At 37.9% G+C, this 21,969-nt stretch overlaps 1 protein-coding gene across 1 annotated transcript in view; it reads right to left on the reverse strand.

Moving 5' to 3' along the window:
- The window catches only part of SLC28A3 (solute carrier family 28 member 3), a 38,935-nt gene that overhangs the window by 11,057 nt on the left and 5,909 nt on the right, over window positions 1-21,969 (reverse strand). The window contains 9 exon segments of the mRNA XM_040090370.1: window positions 278-358; window positions 1,364-1,444; window positions 6,016-6,093; window positions 7,475-7,588; window positions 8,905-9,049; window positions 10,947-11,136; window positions 13,013-13,104; window positions 15,630-15,712; window positions 20,171-20,275. Coding sequence (XP_039946304.1) covers window positions 278-358; window positions 1,364-1,444; window positions 6,016-6,093; window positions 7,475-7,588; window positions 8,905-9,049; window positions 10,947-11,136; window positions 13,013-13,104; window positions 15,630-15,712; window positions 20,171-20,275 — 969 coding nt within the window.

The raw sequence follows: 21,969 nt of genomic DNA on the forward strand, positions 1-21,969 counted from the left end.
TTCTTCACTGTCTCTCCTGCCCTTGCCTGCTTTGCATGCCATCTTTTCATACCACTTGCCTTTTCAACAGAAAAAGAGCCCTGAAATTGCTATTTCTTCCTAGCCAACATATGAACATACTGCAGTTTTGGAATTCAATCATCAGACTTGCTGTAGTGGAATCCTAGCTTTATACGAGATTGTTCTTTTAATACAGAAATTCTCAATGAGTAGCATTATTTCCCTATATTCTGTAATATTGTTACATGTTAGCATGTTTTTCTGTGCCCCAGCTCACCTGTCCCACAAATATGTTACCCGCAGCTACCAGAGACTCGACAGGAGTTGTCCCCATGAAGATGTGCATTATACAACCAACCTAAAATGATTCGAAAAAAAAGAAACAAAAATTTGTTCTGTCTGTTCTTTGACCTTCTTGAGTTAATCATATAAGTCTTAGAGTTTTAGACATGTTACAATGCTTCCTGAGTTAATGATTTCAGCTTAAAAGTATAGCACATTCATGACATTGTTACATGATAATGCTAAAATAAGACAGAAGGGTAATTTAACAGAACTGAAAGTACCCCAGGCTGCCTCTGGGCATAAAAATGTTAAAAATATATTAAACAAAACAGATATTTTGATGTGTTCTTATTAATTATCTTCTTGTCCAAAAAGTCTTGGATCATATGGAGGGAAAAAATGTTAAACTTAGATTAAGGCTAAAAATACCTCATTGTCATTTTAGCACACTAATGTCAGCTGGGTGATGTTCATGGTCCCTATATAACAATCCTGTGAATGCAAAGGGCAAATTACTTCAAATTTAAGAATGTCTTCAAATTAGGTTTAAACACCACCATAGAGGAAGATCTTTTCCTTCATATGATAGGTTTATTGGACAGAGAGGACAGAAAGTGGACTTGATCTTATCTTAATAGACAGTAGCACTAGACATAGGTGCTGACAAAAATGAACACTTAGTGAGGTGAGGAACCTACTTCGCTCTTATCTGGGTATCTGTAATAGGAAGGCACATGCAATTGCTACTGAAATGTTTAGCAGAAATCCACTGTCTGTGATTTAATCTCCATCCTGCAGTTTGAAGACTGGGAAAAGGGCAAGCAGAAAGGAAGATTTAAGCAAGTATGGCATCCAAGAAATGCTAAAGATAGCCAACCAAATCTAACATTTAACACAACATAAGCAATGAAACCAGGCTGAGAGAGGGAAAGTGTGCTATGTGATGCCAATTAAGATTTTGCACACCTACCATGTAATAGTAAAATTCTGAATTATTTCCAAGCTACAGTTCCTCTGCATGTGTTCAAAACATTACCCACACTAGCCAAATGAGCATCTAATTAGCAAAACCACATACCTTTCCAACAAGCCACTGCATGAATCCAACGTGGTAAAGCATAGACATAACTGTACTGAAGAAAACCACAATTGGCAGTACCTGATTTGAAGACACAAAATCATTAAAACTTCTAGAGTGCTTTCCTGTACTTCAGGCTATTTATTCTTTGAAAAAGAGAGTCACGTTCTTGGAGTTGTACCTACAGGTATTGAAACCTTATCATTAAGTTTATACTTATGCTATAAAATTGTTAACCTTCCTGTTTGTGTTGTAATTAAATAATTTTCATTTGTCCACATAGTTTTGTAACAAACTGCAATTGTTTGGAAACTTTTTAGCTTAGCATAATATACATTAGTTTATAGCCATGTTTAAGTCAATTCAAACATATACATCCTTTAAAAAGAATCTGTTTAAAGGTATAAAGTGAATATACCTAAAGTGAATATAGGTCTCTTACTGTGCACACTGAAAAATACTTTCTTTCAACATAATTTAAAAGAATTGCATGAACACCTAATTGATGGGCTATTAAAACCACTCTCTGATTGGGTTTCATCCTGAATACAACTAATATAATGTTGTTATGATACAACTAATATAATGAGTTGATTCTCAAGTATGCGAAATATTCAGGCCAGCACTTCTATGTTAGTATGCAACAAAGAAAAATGCACCCCACCCCCCCACACCCCCTCCAGTCCAAAATTAGTCAGACAGATTTGTTACAGCTAAAACTGTACCACTGTCATGTGAGAAGGTGAGGCTTCCTTGACCCTTAGTGTGGAGAGACTTATTTGCTCCTTAGTGTTTAATTTGTCTGTCTAGTGTCCTAGGAAAGCCAAAACTCTTCTACCTGATGAGTGGGTCAGCATCTCTTTAGGGGGACCCTTTACTAAACAGTCCTGCTGGACTGGAGTGTGGTTTGACTGTCTTAGGGAAACACACCACCAGCATAAAGGAGACCTCTCAGTAGGTCTTGCCCTTTATTAGAGTGTGTTGCCTGCTGCCAGCTGCCAGCATCCATAAAGGAGATTTACACTAATAATTTAAAGAATAACACTTTTGTTAAAAGTTTTACAGGTTAGGTTCAAAGATTTTTTCTGATTACAGTATCTCACTGCAAAAATATACTTGAAGGAACACACAAACAAGCTCTAATACCCAGTAAAATTATTCAGGGCACATAGAGCCTGGTTCTTACCCAGCAGGCATTCCTGCGGGGAAGAAGACAGGTTCAGTCTGTTGACTGATCCCAGTAGTTAAGATGGAGTCTTCCTTAACTTCCCCCCATACTCAACTTGCTTATGTGCTATTTCTTTGTGTTTATGTGGAGTTTGAGTCACTCTAGCCACACGTACATTTACTACTGATTAGTGTAAAATTCTCTCCCTTTGCTTTGAAAGAATGTAGAGTGCATTCCCGTGAGGAGTGGTCGTACATCAAGAGTGGGTATCTTTGACATGGAGATGTACATTAACATTATTGTTAGGCTTTTATGAAGCAAGTTTGCCTAAGGAGAGGGATTTTGCCACAGTTGCTCACTCACCAGAGGGACATATCCCTATCTTTCCCAGGGCTGACAGTTAGTATATGGTTTATCATTTACAAAATACCAAGTTCCCTTCCCTGCAAGGATTTCCATAGAGCCTGGCCATGGTGCCTCCAATCTGCTCCACCCTCCATTCCACCCCCCTTAACAGGTGATGGGGAAATCATCGTGGAAGAGGTTTCAAGTCATGCATTAACCATATTCTATCCAGAAAGCAGCAACTGTGATTTACCCTGTATTATAACTCCTGCTAAAATGCAAATACAAGCACTCAGTTTCCTCTAAGTGTATCCCGAGTTGCTAGTCCACAGGGTCTGCAGTAATTTTCCCACAACCATGAAGATTAGGAAGCCTGCATGTGTGTTCACTATACATAATGCATTATAAATAAAATCAAGTCACAGAATGAAAAACAACAAACCCCTTTGTTAGTTCGTATCTTTTCAGTACATAGACTCCATGCATTTCTAGAGGAGAGTTGGTACTATCAACAATTTCAATAAACATTTAGAAACTCAATTTTGATGATCAGAACCTTTCACTGAAAGGACATAGTGCAATTAACCAATATTGTTGTGCTGTTCAATAAGTTAATATACTGCTGCTTTCTCTAGTTTGGTTCCTTTATCCTTTTTGTAATTCTGTAGGGATAGTTTTCCAGGCAGTAAAAGCAGACAATTCAGTTCAGTAAAGTGAATATCTTTCACCCCTTCCTTTTATTTTGTTATTACCATACAGAGTGGGAAATTAGAATTGTTGGTTGCTCTCAATTCCCCTCCTATCTGTGGCTTTCACTTTTTCCCTATTTTCCTTTAAAGAAGTTGTTACTGATGTTTAAGAAACATCCTGCTTTTAAATACATTCCTAAAGCTTGACCTTCAAAGCAAAGCCTTTCTCAGGAAATCATAATTCTCCTGGCGTAAAAAAAAAAAAGCTACAGATTCAACAGAAGTCCAATTTCTTCCTTGATCAAAGCAAACTTTGTCTTTTGTAGTCACCAGGATAGAAGACTTAATTCTAAAAGGTCTTTTCCATCTAATTAAGTACTTGGAAGTGGTTATTTATATGGGGAAGTGGGTTTTTTCACAGCTCTGAAACTCTGCATCTGCCTGCACAAATACACATTTAAAATAACCCGCTTTATGCATTCAAATGTGTCCATTTTTGACTAAGTAGTGCTTCCAGAACTGTGTGCTCAAAGGCACTGGAGGACTGGTGGAACTGCTCAGAGCATATACAAGTGCGCATATGCACATATGGGATGTGTCTGCTCTGGTAACTTGTCCACTTCACCTGGAAGAAAACTGATGCATCCCTGCATAATGCTAAGGATGCAGTATGGATGCAAATGGACTACGACAGTTTTCTGCAGACATATCCTGTCCCTTGTCTAATCTCTCAGGAGCTAAGCATTGTCATTTGGAGGATATCTTTGAAATAGCTTGGGAAAAGATTTGGAGAGCTCATCACAACATGCAAACCCCATAAAATATCTGAAAGACATAAAAAAGCACTTTGGACCAGCTTAATATCTAAATAAATGACAAGTGTTTCAAGAGAAAACAGGCTGGTTGTCACTCACTGTTGTTGGAAGAGGGAATTCCCTGTCTAGAGGAGGAACAGATGGAGCATGTTTTGATATTGCTGTACGCTTGTCTGCTACCCTGTTTACTATATCAGATCCATATCTAGATCTAGATCTAGATATGGATCTAGATATATTCCTATGTATATGCAGCTCTGAAAACCAACTTGTTTTCTTGTTTTTCAATGTGAGAATAATCTACTTGTTCCTGTTATCATCTTCTAGAAATTCCATGTTTTTTCTGGCTTGAACCATGGGATAAGACTGATGGATATCTGCCAACACAGAAGTAAACTTTTGGCTGTCTAATCCCTAGCTATGGCTTTAATAAGCAAAGTATTTTGCATCACTGGGGCAAAATTGGGGGGAATTAAATAATTTCATCCCTAAAACATGTGGCTGGGAATCAGAATTATTATTTGAGTAGATTAAAGGCAGGAGGAGCCTGAAAAGTAAAACAAAAAGTTGAATATAATATATACATATATAATATACACATATATACACACATATATAATGTGTGTATATATATGTAATATATACAAATATAATTCATATTTACTGATTAAATGCCTAATTTTTTTTCCCTTCTAAGATGTTCTGACTGTTCTTAGTAGAAGGCTATTTTAAAGATAGTATCTTCTCTCTCAAGTAATGAAAGAGCTAAATTTGTAGAATATCTAGTTTGGAATATCACCTCAAAAAAAAAAAAATTAGATAAAAGGCATATAAGCCCATGGTCACATATCTGAAATATCAAAAGAATGGTCTCCAAATAAGTCCTGATACACTTCTCATATTTGGATTTTATTTATTTGTTATTTGGGTTGGTTTGGGGTTTCTTTTGTTTTAAATGTTCTTGATTCCAGCCTAAGCAGGCATTGTGGCATGAGCTACCTCTCACAGCAAAACCAGGAAGGATGCTGGTGCAGATTAGAGAGCACAGAGGAGATAACTATTTCTGAAAATGGTCTCTTAAGAAAAAAGATGGGAAATCTCCCTGTGTTCTTATAAATGCAATAGTAATGCAATATCATGTAATTCTTCCTGCTTGTGCAGCTTCTAGCTCTTCTCCCAGGCATGAATAAATACACATCTAGGCTCTCCACTTCTTCAGGGGGAAATTCTGTGAAGCAGTAGTTTGTACAGCACTTAAGGGTACAACAGCATAGCATGGCAGAGCACTTTTATTCATGGAGAGGTGGGAAAAATAGGCAGGAGGTGAAATATTTCTGTCAGTGACCAGGTACAAACCTTTTAACCTATTCCTTGTTGAAAGATAGTCCAAAGTTCTGTCTGCATGCAATACACATAGTTATAATTAGACTAAATAAATGTAATCTAACTCAGTGTACAGCAGTGAATGAAAGTGTTCCCAAATTTTCTAATCAGATTATCACATAATAAGGAATAGTTTATCTGTTGATTTCTCTGGTGACTACATAGGTATGACAAGACATACAATTTATTTTCCAGTTATATTGTTCCTTGTTAGCATTGTTCATTTGCCACATATAGCATATTACATCCTACCTTAAAAGCAAAGAAATGATCTGTGTATTTGTCACCAAACACAAACTTAGCACCTGTATCAGAGTACTCCAGGAAAGTCTAGGAACAGAAAGCAAAGCAAATTAGCCATAAGTTCTGGGTGCCTGCCAATATCCAACAAAATATTGCCAGTTGTCTTGCAGAGATATGCTGAGGTCCAAGAAGCTTGGGCTCTGATTTGTAGGGGTCCAAGCCTCGCTGTTGACTGTATTTGGCTGAACTGAGGGTCTCTGCTGTGCTCTGTGGAGTACCTGACACAACAGAGGCCATAAGATACACTGAAAAAAAACATTTACTTTTTAATCCAAATACTGTGGTGCATTTCTATGCTCTGTCTGATGTAAATAAGTACAATGAATTATACAGCTTAAAATGGAGATCTGATGGCTGAAGTAATGAGTTTTGAAAGGTGTAGCTAAGAGCTAGCCTGAGGGAATCTTCTACTTTTAAATTTTTGATCCATTGCATTTTTATAGTTCTGATGCAAATGTATGCATTACTGATGCACTTTAAAATGGAGTTAAAATACTGTTAATAATAGCAACAGTAATTAGTTCTGACAGGATAGACTGTAAGACATGAAAATATGAAGCTGAAAAAAGGGAGCACCAGATCTGCTTCAGTCAGAGACTGAGAACCTGGTGACAAAACCCAGATAACTCTAACTCCCTGCAGATTAGACAGACATCAGGTCTGCACCTTTGCTCCTGTGCATTCTGCACTGTCTTATTTACTGCTTAATTACCTGTAAAGAACAGCTGTGAGAATAGTATCCCTGAGGTGAAAAGTATGAATGTCCTTCAGTGGGTACCCTCTGATCTATATTTTGGATATTACATATTCATTACTTTACAGTAACATACTTTTTAAAAAACTTTGTGTCTGCAGGGATACCTGCATATAGATCCTGTCCATTTTCTAGAGATCCCTTCTGGCAAGTAGATCTGGATTCTGCCACCTGTATGTAGCTTAATTAATTTTCTTGTATGTCATGAGGACTATGAAATGTCCCTGATGCCAGGAATATTGCTACTCTGAAGATAATTAGGGCTCTAAAGATCGTTTAGTGTCCTAAATCCCAAGGTTTTTCTGCATTTTGCGTTTATTGCAAGGATGATTTGGAGTTCACTTTTAAGAGTTCCTATGAGTGCCCTGGTACAACAGTAGTTTGTGTTTCAAGAATGCCATTTATAACTTCAGCCCAATGACGGTAAAGCCATAATAAATGGGATTACTCTGGCTATGGTATTAACTAAACAAAAATGAAATGCGAAAAAGGCTGAACTCAGGAAGTCAATTACCTTTCTGAGAATCTAGTTTTCTTCAAGAGTAGAAAAAAATCAAGGGACAAATGGATCCTTGAACAGTCTGTTTATATAGTGTAAGACTCTCAAGACAGAAAATTATATTAAACAAGTAAGAATTTTGCTCAATAGCTTACCTGGATCTGGATGCCTAACCAGTTAAATATATCAAAACCCACTTTGGTTCTCAGAATAAGAACCCCAAGAATAAACTGCATTCCTATTCCTGAAAACACTGGTCTCCAAGCAACCTAGATAGACAGAAAAATAAAGAAACTACTTGTTATTTAAATAAGCAGTAGTTTACTTTGGATGCTTGTTTAAACAATGTAAGGGGATCATCTGACTATGTAGAATGGGAGCAGCTGCCAGAACAGGTTTTAGGGGACTTGGATCTTCACATATCTGGACAGAGAATAAAGAGATTTTGCTACAGAGTTTGTCCTTGGGTAATTTCAACTCTGTTTCTGTCCCCTAGCTTTAAAGACTTTTGTTACTTGAGGGCTACTCCGTTTTATATTGTGATTCAACATATAAAGGCAGTCACAGGGGAAACGGCAGCTGCCTATGATGAGTTTGTCTTCACTGCACTGATGATTCCTGTTCTTCTGCCTCAGAAAACATCTTTGTTTTGTGAAAATTGCATCAAATCACTTACAAAACCAAGAGCTGAGATAGCATTCTCTAATCAAATCATAATGTAATAACACAAACCAATTAGGTATAGTGAGAGCTCATGGGAGAGCACAAAGCTTTTGGAGTTTGAACTCCAAAAAGTTTTTTTTGGAGTTTGAATTTCCACCTCAGTTGGAGACAGCAGCAGTTGCAAAAGGTAGGGCAAGCTCATTAGCCCTTGCTGAGAGGACTTCACCTCTTAAAAAAGTTTCAGTACTCATGGAAGATGTGAAAAGTGTTGGGAAAACTTGGTGACCTGGACAATGGATGTTTGATTAATGAAAGGAGTAAAAGCTAAAGTGGTAATTGTGGCAGCTGAACTAAGCCCTTTGCAATACCACTGCAAAACAGAGTGGATATTTCAGATGGAAAATTAAAATAAATGGCATTTGCAAGCCTATGGGTATGGGTGAGCAAAAAGTGAGGACCTCAGCTAAGCCTTGGCTGCTGAATTTCCAGTGGGAAACAAACTTGTGAGGGATTAAGAGCTACACAGGTCTGTCATATCTCTGATTCCAGGCCTTTTGTGCTGACGTGATGATAGAGTCCTCAAATAAGTGACTGTGATGTGCTGAGGACTATGATGAGGCTCCTGTGGATGAGAAAGCATGGAGAAGGCCTATCTCAGCTTGAACTGTATCAGGGCTGGAAAAGAAGATGGGCAGCAGCTTTCCAAAGAGTGAGAGACAGGTGTACAGCCCTATACATGGTCCCCAACAGTAAAATTATTTTCCTCAGAAATTAAACACAGTGCTTGGTCTCAGTCAAGCCTATGTTCTTACTTTCCCGTATTTTGTTGCTCTTACTAGACTTGGTGCTAGGGTACAGGAATAACTGTTTAGACACAGAATTTAAAAAATCCCGAAAGATCCATCATGAAATAAATACTCACTCTGGTAGGATATTTGGAAAAGATGAGCATCAGGAAAACATACATCACAAGCCCACCAAAGGAGATTAGCTGACGGGATCCTCGTTTTGTTGTGTCAAAGATGAGCCAGCAGATGATCATTATAATAAGAGTTGCACCCAACACCCTAGGAAATAAAAAGCACCACAATATCCTGAAAAAGATGTTTGGGATATTCCTTTCCCTTCCCATACCCATAACATTTACATCTCATTTACATCATCTTTCTGAATAAACTCTTTGCACAATGTATTGTGCTGTAAAACCTTTAGCTCTACACAAACAGGAACCTGCCTTTGCTGATACACCTCTGGCAACATCCCTTGTTGGCATTTGGAAGACATGTCCTTTAAGCCAGAGTACGGAGAGAAACAAAAAAAAGAAAAGCATGAGTGACTCTTGTCTGGGTGCTATTTCTATTAAATGAATATCTTCTTTTCTCACTTCATCCTTCTTTTCCTTCCCTTCCTTCCTTTACTGAATCTTTCTTTAGTTCTCAGCAGGAGAGGTTGTGGTACTTATGACTGATACTTTGCTGTTTACCTGCTGGGCCTATGAAGCACACTCTACTATAAATGGGCTCATTTCCTTGTATCCATGTAGTCTGTTCAGCCATCACAGAAACAATGACATGAGATGTATACATCTGTAGTTCAGTGTTTCTAGGGTCCCCACTACGAAAACCACATTAAGCTTATTTATTGAAGGTAATTATTGCAACAACAGACTGGAAGACAACAAAATACATCACCCCATGTACAGAGAGGAAACAAACATACTCCCAAGTCTTTAATGCTAGTTTTGTCTAACAGCAAGCTTTCACTGATTTCAGTGATACCTAGATACAAAAATTATATCTTTAGATGGGGATTAAAAACATTGCAGGCTCACTCCACAAAATGGCTTGGCCATTGCAATGCTGAGTAACCCTTTCCACACCTGAGAATCTTTCTGTCTCTTGGAAGAAAACAGTCAAGCACCTAATCTGTGACATGTACAATTTAAGGACTGCAGCACAGGTAATATTGCACTTACTACCCCCAGTTTGTTCCATCTGCCCCTCAGGGCTCTCCTGTTCCTTTTGCTCCTTTTCCCAGAGAGGCTGCCAGATCATTTAATGGAAATGCCTCTGTGTGACTGCTCTCTAATGTGGCTCCTGAGCAGAAGGACTACAATCTTTATATCACCTTTCTTAGCAAAGCCATTTCTAAATTTTAAGAATAATCTGGGACATTTTCCTGAACTGAAAATGAGTCTGCCTTAACACTAATTCTCTCTCAGCTAGTCGGTGACCTAGCTGAAACAGAAGGTAGCTGGCCAATTTTGTTTTCCTTTTTAATGAGATTTCACCTGTTTTCTTTGGTCTACAAGGCTCTTCTGTCTCCTCATTTTCCCAGGGATAACTTCAATAACCCCATTCACTGCTCAGGAGTGCTTGAAATAAGTATCTGACAGGTCTAATTATCTACCATTGGTCTACCAGATGAACGTCTACAACCCAAAATTAAGGTCATACAACCTTATTATGACATTAAATCTGGCTGGCATGTTTTCATTCCTGAAGGTCAAGTAAAAATTGCTAGGGGGATATGTGGAAAAGCAGTGTCTAGATAATACACTCCAATCTTTAGCAGTTTGCAAATGTTAAGAGTTACAGTTTTTATGAACCTAATAGCTCTGTCAACATTGAAGCACTTTCTGGTTTGCAGAATGAATGCAAAAGGCTGCAAAATATATGATCTTTCGTAAACATATTCTCTTTCAACCACAAAACTTTTCTCATCTCAATTTGTGGTATTTTTCTATGCTTTCTGCCAAAACTTTTGATACCTAGCTACTGCATTGAAATCCTGAATGTGTTTCTGATATCTATGAATTGGTAAATACTGAATTATTCTGTGATTCTGTTGAGATATGTATGATTTACCTATCTCCCTGTTCTTATGGGGAAGTTGAAATAAAAGTAAAGGAAACTTGACTAGTGCATTGTCATTCTACATAAATAGAAAGTAATTAATATTTACCATTTTAGCCAAAACCACTGTTTTTTCAGATATCGGTCTCCATGGGAAAAGAATGCATCAATACTGTCTTCATACTTAGCTATTAAAAAATCCCAGCAGATGAAGAAGACGGCTATGACAGTGATGACAAAGAGTGGCAAAGCTCTCTGAAAATTCAAACTGCAGGCTGCAATAACTACTGCCAAGTATGCTGTCACAGAAACAAGAATATACATGTCAGTTAGGCTGGTCTTATTAAAAATAAGATCAAATTTTAAATTTACAAGAGGTGAGCAAAGTCAGGCCTGTGTTTCTATTTTTGATGCTTTTCTGATTCTCAGAATACATACTGAAAAATGTTGCTTTTTTGGATAGTGTTGCTACTTATGATAGTCTCATTGATAAGAAAGGTGGCTTTCATTCTGTCAAAGCAGATTATATGCTTTTACCAAGATAAATTAATATCAAACATGTTAATCACTCATAAAAATTTAATTATCTACAAGAACTTCTTTTTCCTGTGTAAAAAGTATGAATTAAGATCATAAGTCTTGTTCCTTTTTTCAAAATAGGATGAGTTTATCTGTGGCTGGTCTCTCCCACAGAGCTCCCTGACTCCATTTTCGCTCCAGCTAGCTCGAGACAAGCCGTAGACATAAGGAGATTCCTCAGGGTCCTAAAAACCTGGGAGGTGGCCGAGAACCTTTCCCTTAGCACAAGAGAGCAAGACCCCGTTGGCGGCAAAGGAAGGAGATCTGCACTTCATCCAGGGAAAACCCAAGGCTTTATTCAGTCTTTCTTCTGTGGTCCTGCCCCAGAGCCCAAGCCAGGTCAGGAACCCCAAATCAAGAGCCCAGAATCAAGATGCCTGACCACCTGTGGCTTCAGCTTATATCCATGGAAGGGGCTCTGGGAGGGGACAAGACAATACCCGATCGGTGATAAGAGGGAACAGGGTTGTATTACATTCAAGGAAAGGGACTGGGAGGAATGTGGGAGATGGGCTGGGGTAAGGGCAGGGACAAACTTCGGGATATTACATTTTCCAGGGGAGTACAGAATAAACCATTATAAATGTAAAAATGAAATACAATATGAAACCAAATAACACACAGCAACATTTATCCAATAAAATGAAAAACAAACTCTTACAAACATATGTCAATTGACTGATTTGATGACCTCAAGTAATTGTGAAACTTAGAAGTAATTTATTTTATGAAGTAGCAATGAAATTATTTATTTGACAGGTTCACTGCTGATAAAATGCTGGCCAAAAAAGATATTCAGTTCTTATAAAGAAAGATTTGATTTTGTCTATGACAAATAAAGAAGAAAGACTACTGATTTTTGTAATCAGTAGTAAGTTGGTTTTCATGGAATTAATATGTGAAATCCTGACATATTCTTAGAGCTCACTCTCTTGAGCTAGAATATGTCTGTACTATGGTAAAGAAAGACAAGATGATATTATGAGGGCAGGATATTCAGCATGCATGCAACACTTTTATAACCACCTCCTGGTGTGCTGATGCCTGTCTCATAGCTATTTCAAGTCTCTGCATTTCCAGTGTTCAAGTAGGAAGATCTCAAAAACAAACTTGGTGAAGTAGAAGGAAACAAGCCAACCTACTGGCTAATTAGGAAGGAAGAACACCTGAATGGTTTTGATGTGCATACTGTCCTAAGTAAATTACTTAAGTTCAGTCCTATTTTGTGCCTGACAGTTTTTAAAGTGATTTCATGGTCTTGGACAAGTTATGAAACTGTAATTTTGGAGTCAGCTGGTAGTGGAGTAGACACAAAATCTGTACTATGCTGTTAACACAAGTGCAATTGCTAGTCAGACTTTAAACATGCTGTAGAAGTAGTTTAGCAAGATTTCTGCAGTTATTTCTGATATGTTTGGGAATGGGTGGAGGTTTTGCAATCTGGAATTTTCTCTGGGACTAAATTCTTAGCTACTTTGAAATACATTAGTAAAGACAGTCAAGAATTTTTATGTCAGACAAAGACAGCACTGCCTACAATCTCATACAGGTAAATAAATAAGGCTTCAACAATCCTGGGTGTAAAATATACTGTACCTGTTATTAAAATTCCATAGATCACATAATGAATTCTGGTTTTATGCTTCTTGCAAAATTCACAGACTTCATCATATTTGTTTTCTAAATGTCTAGGAAAAAGAAATTAACATAGAATAGAAATGTAAGCTTTTGCAGAAGAAAATTGTGTTAAATTGTCCAAAATTTCTCCACTGAAGTTCACTGAATTTGGAAAGGATTAAATTTAGATTTGAAATGCTAAATAAAAAGTGCCTTTTGAGAGGGATTTCTTTGGGTTGATGTTGGACAGGTGAAAAAGAAAATATGACAGATATTTAATGGGACAATCTGTAATCTACATGATGGGCCAAAGTCAGCAGGTCACTTCTGCTGCCCTCTGAAGTACAGCTACTCTGGGAAGAGATCTCTTAACAGGATTAGTGCAAACTGAGTAGATAGCTGAAAGATTCAACGTCCATTACTAGACCCACGAAGTCTGTTAATACAGCCAGCCCAGCATTACTATGTGGAACAGTAGTGTTGCTGTAATTGTGAAGGCCTAAGGCTGCATTTGTGTGCGTGTAAAATAACAGATACCCATCTAAAACCTTATTACAGTGTGCATAGATGTTTCTGGACATTTTAAAATTTGGTTGTTAATACACTAACTTTTCATCCCATCATCTCATGGAAGTTAAAATTATTTGTTATATTTGAATGTCGTGCTTTAGTATCAGTTCTTCCAATTATAACATATTTAACTTTCTTTGTCTTCCTCACTAAAGGTAACAATGTGATTTCATGAGGGAGGTCAAAATTTAAGGAAATAACAGTTAAGAGAATTAATCCAACAGATTTCAAATGTCAGATATGCTGGTGACATGGATGTATATCCATGGAAATTACAGCAGTGGCTAAAAAACACCTTCATATTGTGCAAGCTGGAAAAAAATTACAGCTATGTCTCTGACATCTCAGAGGCACTGCTTTAGAGAGGCACATCTCTGAAGCAGTGCCTCACATTCTCAGTCAATATAGGCAATGTTATATTTAGAGATATTAATTATCCAGACTGTACTTGTTTGGAAACTAAAGGCAGGTGGAGTTAGATGCACACTGAAATCCCGCATGAATACCCTTCTTTTCTGCACTCAAAAAAATGCAATTAATATAAAATAAATTTGAGAGAAACAAGAAATATTATTTTAAATTATATCAGTACACAGAATAACAGAGAAGGAACACACTCCTTTGCAAATACAAAGAGTAATTGGTTCTCAGAGAAATCTTGATTGCTTTTGACACTTCAGTTTCAGTTCTTGGAATTCCTGTTGCTTCACAAATCATAGCATTTTTTTTTTTCCAACTTGTAAGAACATTAGGTTATCTACCCAATCTCAGCAGAAAGATTAGATACAACAGGAAAAGGAAAAAAGGAGAAATGAGAGACAAATAGATGAAAAAAGCAGTAACTTAATCATTTATGGTTCATCCATCACCCCAAAAAGGAAAAAAATACTATTTACTATCTGTTGCTGGTGCTTGTGATTCCTTTGGGATTTAAGATTGTTACTTATAGATTACAATTTCTTGTAATTTCTTCTTTTATCTAACATCCCTCTCTCCTTTCTATTTTGTTAATTTAGGCTATTATTACTTTGGTACCAGAATATCTTAAATATTTAAGCACATATATCATAAATATGCAGCTCTGTTCTGAAAGGTGGCAGAAAAAATATGTTCCTTATGAAATATGGTTAACTTACTAAGGAAATACTATTTTCTAAAAGCTGATCCTGTAGGCTTGCAATGTAACTAAAGGTGTTGATAAAACAGGTCTCACTTGAGCATATTAATGTGAACTATTTACATATGTCAAAACTATTCTTGCTTGCATTTTGTAACTCAGAAATCAATTTTCTCTTGTGCATGTACTCCAGAAGGGTATTTTAAACATTTGCACTGTAGAGAATCTATGTTATCAACAGACTGATCTTTCAAAATGGCTGTGTCTTAGACCGCAGGCTATTTAGTAGTATCTGTTGAAAGAAATCAATGACACATTACAACATTTAGTACGATTTTAAGTACTGTGTTTTAACTTTTTTAATGCCTTAATCAGGGTTTGTCATTTTCACAAAAATACCTAGTCCTCAAGTAAAATGTGCATGTGTGTTTTCACTCTGTGATTACTTGGAAGTAGAGCAAACACAATGTAAAACTTTTGCTCCGTTAAAATGGCTTTTCACAGATACTCTGTTCTTACTTTGCGCTGGAGCAAATGGATATGTAAACTGAAAGACACTAGTGAATCTTCAACTTCCTGAAAGAGATCACTCTTTAAGACCCGTATCTAAAAAATACTGCTCTAGAAATATTGGAAGTTACTGTACAAGAAGAAAAAATACTGCTCCTTTCATTTACAAGGCTTTAAAAGGATAGCTCCACAGTCACAGGTGTCATTGTAAGATATAATAATTTTAAAGCATGTTCTGTTTCTATATTAGAAAAATTGCTAGGCAATACGAAAGTCTATGTAGCATAGGGGTACAGAAGTGAAATTTAGAACTGTCACTCCAGAAGCATAAACACTGGCAGCTTATTGCTTAGGCCAGAATGAAGTAGTGGAAGACTTACTCATGCAAAAACACATTACCCTTTCAAGCGTGGTTGCGCATCATCTCTGGAGTCACGTTTGTTTTCAGGCAGATCACTTTCAATATTGATGTATTCATCTCCCTGGAAAGCAGATCAGTGCCGAGGTTGTCAGAGGGGTTTGTGCTTCTCAAGCAAGGTGCAAAAAAGCATCCCCACGGGCAGATGGCTGAAGCAAACTCCAGACTTTCCTGTCTGCACTGTAAACTTGGCTCCAGCTCTCCCACCTGCCACCAATTCTGTGATCAGTGTTTAGAGGAGTTTCCCAAGCCATCCACACCATTTTCAAAAGAGAAATAAAGGGGGGTGGGGGGGAAATACCAGTGTTACTCAGAGCTGAAGAGGGCAGGGTCTCATTGATTGTACCACTGCATACAGTTGAAAAGAGGAAGCTGCGAACCAACAGCCAACTTGCCCAGCACCTCCTGTAGACATCTCCTGATTTTGTTGCTTCTCTCTTTGCAGAACTATATTATGGTGGAACTTTTATATTATGGAAACTGGTCAAACTGGGTGAGGCTCAGTGTTTTAAAAATTTAACTAAGGCAATAATTTTATTCTTAAGTTGTTACCTGAGTCCACATAAGCATGGCAAAGTCAAAGAATACAGGCTACTCTGCGCCCTGTCCGAGGACTGCCTTGAGGCAGCCAGGAGGGGCACAGCCCCTCAAAGCTGCTCAGCACACCCGTGAGGGCTGTCATGCCCACGCTGCACTGCTTTCCCCATCCCACTCTGGTGGGGCACACGGAAGGAGCTTGTCCCACAGCTACTTACCTCCATGCTCGTGGCAGGGCCTGCAGAGTGGCCAGGGCCCAGGGCAAGCGACCATTGTGTTCAAAGACAGCAGGGTACCTGCATGTGGCCCTCAAGCCTCTCCCTCTGAGCACGGTGCCAGGGCACTGTGGCCAGCTGACTGGCCTGGGGTGTCTGGCCGTGACCAGGGCAAAGACAGACAGTCTTAGCCTGACCTGGTGGACCTCTTCAGAAAAGAGGCCCACAGCGCTCAGCTGCTTTTGGAGCAGTGACAATCTGCAGGTGAGTTTATCTTTTGTTACTATGTCACTTTTGTTTATCCTAAGTCAATTCCCCAATCTGCTGTGGAAAACAAGGCCCACCACAGACCTCGCATTCACCTTGTAAATGCATTCTGTCTGTCTGTCCTGCTGCAGGTGCTGCCAGAAGCCCTGGAAAGCTCTCAGTTGCCAGGGAGAGACTTGAACCACAGAGTCATAAGAATGGCCTGCGTTAGAAGGGACCGTAAAGATCATTAAAGATCATTGCGCTCAAACCCCTGCCATGGGTAGGGACACCTCCCACTACACCAGGTTACTCAAAGCCTCATCCAGCTTGGCTTTGAATACCTGCAGGGATGGTGCATGCACAACTTTTCTGGGCAAATTATTCTAGGGTCTTATCACCCTCACAGAAAAAAATTTCTTCCTAACATTTGATCTAAACCTGCCCTTTTTCTGTTAAAGTCAGTAGTCCCCCTTGTCTTATGAGTACTTGCCCCTATAAAAAATTGCTCTTCCTTAATTTTTGTAAGTCCCATTTAAGTGCAGAAAGACCCCAGTGGGAGCTTCTCTTCTTTTTCAGCCTGTCAATTGTCTTCAGACTTTATTGATCTCAAAGGCAAAACTAACACACGGTGAGACCAGAGGAGCGTATACATGGAAGCTGCTGTTCACTTTCCTAGGGAAAGCTCAGTGTAAAACCAGCAGGAGGTCTGTCAGCCGTCTGGCTGCTGTTTTGGAGTGGGGTGCTGTGGAGCTCTGTGGAGCTACACTGCAACATATGATGGCATCTTCACTAAACTCAATTTCTTTGCCTCTTTGGTCTTGACTGTGAAATAAAGCAAACCTGAAAAATGCCCACTAAGTTACCATTACCTTTTGGCAACTGGCAGTACTCTCTCAGGGGCTGTACGAGGTAGGCATCTTATCTGAGGGACAATGAGTGGTGATAATAAATAATTTAAATATAATTTAATATAGAAGGTAAGTATCATTTATTCCTGAGTGTAAATTTGGAATATATTGCATACCAGTGCTTCTCAGAGATGTTTTTGACCTACATTATAAATCAGAGGAGTCCCAGCCCTGCAAGTGGAAGTGATGAGCTTTCATGTTCGCTGGCAGCTACATTTGCTTTGGCACTGTGTCAACATTCCTGATTCACAGCTTGAAGCTCATGTCCTACAGATATTGCTTTCATCCCCACCATCATTCCCACTGCCACCATTTCATGCACTGCCTAGGCCAGGCCATGCTTTTCCATCTCTTTTCCCCATGCCATTACATGCTCCCTGAGCCTGGATTACCCACAGCCTGAACTCTGGCTCTCTGAATTTGGGAAATATATTGTTTGTCTTGAGAATATAACCTATTTTTGCTTTTGAGTATTTCAATTACAAAAGCATCAATCTACATATTTTCACATTGTTTACAATGTATTTAAATATGCTCAGAATATTACTATGCCACTCTTTCATTGTCACAAGTTCTTTCCTATAATGACATTAAAATGTGAGAAAACCTGAAATCAAAGACGACTGTGTGTGAAAGTGTGCAGATACAAAAAGAAATTGGAAAATGGATGTAAATGCCTGTTGTTTATTTTATGGCCAAACATGACCTACGTTTGACTCCTGGAGAGTGTTGGCCCTTGCTGTGGGTTACCTAAGGGCTGTGTGGACTTCTGCCAGCAAAGGGAGGCGCTGCTAAGTCCATACTGTAAAGACCCTCACAATAAATTCTTATGCTTCAGTCAACAGTGTGCTATTACTGTGATTCACAAAGCAGTCACACGGAGAGATATTTTCCAGCGCAGAGGTTCCTCCGATTCGGCTCAACGTTGAGTCCAGGCCGAGAGAGAGACTCTTTGTTTATTTCTTACTTTTTATACATTTGTGGGTCTAGCAAAAGATTGGCTTCTGGGGTTTTTCACCTTTCAGCCAAGTGGCTAAACCAACTGTCAGTTACAATTGTTTTCAGGTTAGAAATATGCAAACAAAGGACAGAGAATGAAAAACAAAGGATTTGTTTATGTTACACATGTGGGAAAAAGGTAGAACTGCTTCTAATATTGTACAGTAACTAAAAAGATCTGACTCCATTATATGAAAATTCAAAAGGCTATAAAAAACTCAGAAAAACCAGGGTAATAGTGTGCCTAAAAAATTGTTGGTGTGAATATACACATCTCTGACACTCTTGCACCAAGCAGCAGCAGAATGTTTCTAGGTGAACCTTTTCAGTGGGAAATTGGTTTCATCTAATAAAAATCAAAAATCAAGCTTTCATAGATGCCACCACTTTTCTCCAATTTTCTACAGTTTTAATCTGTTCTGAAAGTTGGGGGTTTTTTGGTTTGGTTTTGTTGTTGTTGTTGGTTTTTTTGTTTGTTTGTTTATTTGGGTTTTTTGTTTGTTGGTTTGGGGGGGGCGTGTTTGGTTTTTTCTTGTTTTTTTTCTTGTTTTAACAATTTCCTTTTTGATAGCTTTTTTGAAGATGAAGGTATAGGCACAATCTACTACCTTTCTCTCCTAGGATCTCAGATTCCACTCTAGTTCCCAGGAGTGCTTACCAGAACAGTTTAAGTGTTCCTTTGCATCACTGTATATCTGGAATTAATTCAGCTTTGAGAGCAGAAACATTACCTTGCAGCATGCCTTTGCTGTCTTTGATCATATGCAAGAAAACAACAGAAGATAGAAATGAGTATCCACTGCATCAAGTATTTCTTATATTCTGCTTTGAGTACAATTACCAAACTTAGCAAGTAGGTATGATTACAACAGAATTTTTAGAGTAGCAAGTAATTTCTGGAGTGAAGAGGTGAAAATATTAATACCTGACAATGGTAAAATACCTATGGATTTATTTAACCTGACTCTCATCTTTTCATAGTTGGATACTCACTCTGTGGGCTTAAACAAACACACAGTCAAAAAGAAGTCAAGAAGTATGGGTTTATTATTACAATAATCAGTATTGTGCTCTCTTTTTTGGTCAGTTTTACACAGGACCTGTTGCCTCAAGTTTGCGTTTGTCTGGAATATTTTATATTTAGGATGTTTATTTAATATTTAAATATTAATTTATTATTAGATATTTAGTAATATGAATTCTTTGACTGAAGGATTGTATCTCTAAAACTAATGACTACACTCTTTTTTCACCTTCATGTGAGAAAATGCTTCTATGTCAACACTTTGTCCACAGTCTTCCCTCTGATTACCACTTCTGATGCCTCTTTGTATCTTGCATGAAGTCATTATAACAATCGAATACATTTTTTCTGAACCTTATACATGTAATTTTGGTTTTGTCTTTAACATATTTTTGAGAACAGAATACACTTCCCTGTGAGTTCCAGTTTATACATTTTAAATTATATCCAGGTTTTGTTAGAGTATCCATCTTAAATATATTATTATTTTGCTGACATTAACTTTGATGTCTACTAACTTTCATAAAGTTATTTGGAAGAAAAAAAAACCAACAAAACAAAACCACAAAAACCCCCAAACAAAACCATACCTAATTAGTATACACTGTTTTCTTATTTTGTGAATTCTTGATTCTCTGCAAATTGTCTCTAAGGCCTTTCAGATTTGTATCATCCACACTATTATCACTGTCATTCTAGGACCAGAAATTATATAGGTTCAAATCAGAAGCTGAAAGCCTTTCTCGTGTACAGTAAAAACTGATTTATACTTTGGTGCCTGGGCTACCATGGAAGCAAGAGAATGGGTGACAGGAAACAGCATCAAGTTGCACCATGAGAGGTTTAGATTAGGTATTGGGAAAAATTTCTTTGCTGAAAGGATGGTCAGGTATTGCAATAGGCTTCCTGGGAAAGTGATAGAATCACCATCCCTGAAGTGATACAAAAGCCTGGAGATGTGGCACTTTGGGGACATGGTTAATTGGTGAACGTGGCAGTGCTAGATCAATGGTTGGACTCAATGATCTTACAGGTCTTTTACTATCTAAATGATTCTACAATTCTCTGTGTAACTTTATCAGAACAGAGAGCCCAAAACTTGGGGCGCAAAGCTTGGCTGTTCAAGTCCCTGCATTATTGCACAAAGGTGCCTCAGTCATGGATGGCACTCAGCTAATGTGAATGTGCTGTTTTCTTGACTAAACTCACGTCTCCCATGGTGAATTGTGCTACTTGTTATCTCAGGACTAGTTCAACAAGTTTATAAAACGCCAGGCCCTCTCCTCACCAAGGGCAAAATGGACTATTTGGGGCCTCCAAAAGGTACAATTGTTAGTACTTTTGCTCCAGTATTTATATTCCTTACACACATGGAGTAAATATGAACGTGTACTTTTACTGCTCTTAGAATAAAACACTCAGGGTATCTTTGAAGAGAGGAGTTAGCTTTACCACAGGAATCCTCTGAGGTATACCTTTTATCAGAGAGATGAAGACACCCATAACCAGCACAATTATTTCTTTCTTTTTTTTTTTTTTTTTTTTTTTAAGTAGATCCCAAATCTCCATTGTCTTGTTTCTTAATGTTCTGAATGATAGCTAGTCTTTTTTTTAATGGTCCTAGGATATCTGGTTCTTGGTTTTATAAAAAAGCTGCTTAAACAAAATTTCAGATAACCTACACCTGCAATTGCTGTGAATGTTTTGTATTTCAGTGGTTTCTTATAGCAGCAATTACAGTACAGTCATTTCACTGGGTTTTATTGCATGAAGTATCTCATTATTTACATGGTAATAAACCTCATAAATTAGTATTTACAATGAAAATAATCACTTTCACATGAACAATACAAAACAAACTGAATCATAGTAAATTATGATAAAGACAGGAATAAGCAGTACTACTAGAAATAAATTGAATTTTGCCTTTTAGCAGAAATATGACCTGAGAAGCAACTAGAACAATGCTCAGTAACATTTTTCCCTAAAGATACTTCGCCTCTGAACTTCACAAAATATCAGTTTCAGTCAAAGTTTTTCTGTAACTTTGTGTGTCTGGGAGAAGCAAGAGGAGTCACAAGAAGCTGTTTACGCAAGTGCTGTGGCCTTGACACATCAGTTTCCTCGCTTCTAAGAGTACCTTTTCATTCCCTTAAGAGAGGCATTTCTTTTTCAGAAACACTCAGTCACTTGTTTGCTTTCTAACCATGCCATTATAGGAGCTTGCTGCAGCTGCCCCTGCAGTCAGCAACAAACGCAACTACTAGAACACTCTATGCAATTAAAAAAAAAAATCATAGATAGATAGATAGATAGATAGATAGATAGATATAGATATATATCACAAGAAACCGAGATTAACTGTAGCATTGAGATATAATATATTTAA

This window comes from Hirundo rustica, chromosome Z (assembly GCF_015227805.2).
Source record: "Hirundo rustica isolate bHirRus1 chromosome Z, bHirRus1.pri.v3, whole genome shotgun sequence".
Lineage (NCBI taxonomy): Eukaryota > Metazoa > Chordata > Aves > Passeriformes > Hirundinidae > Hirundo > Hirundo rustica.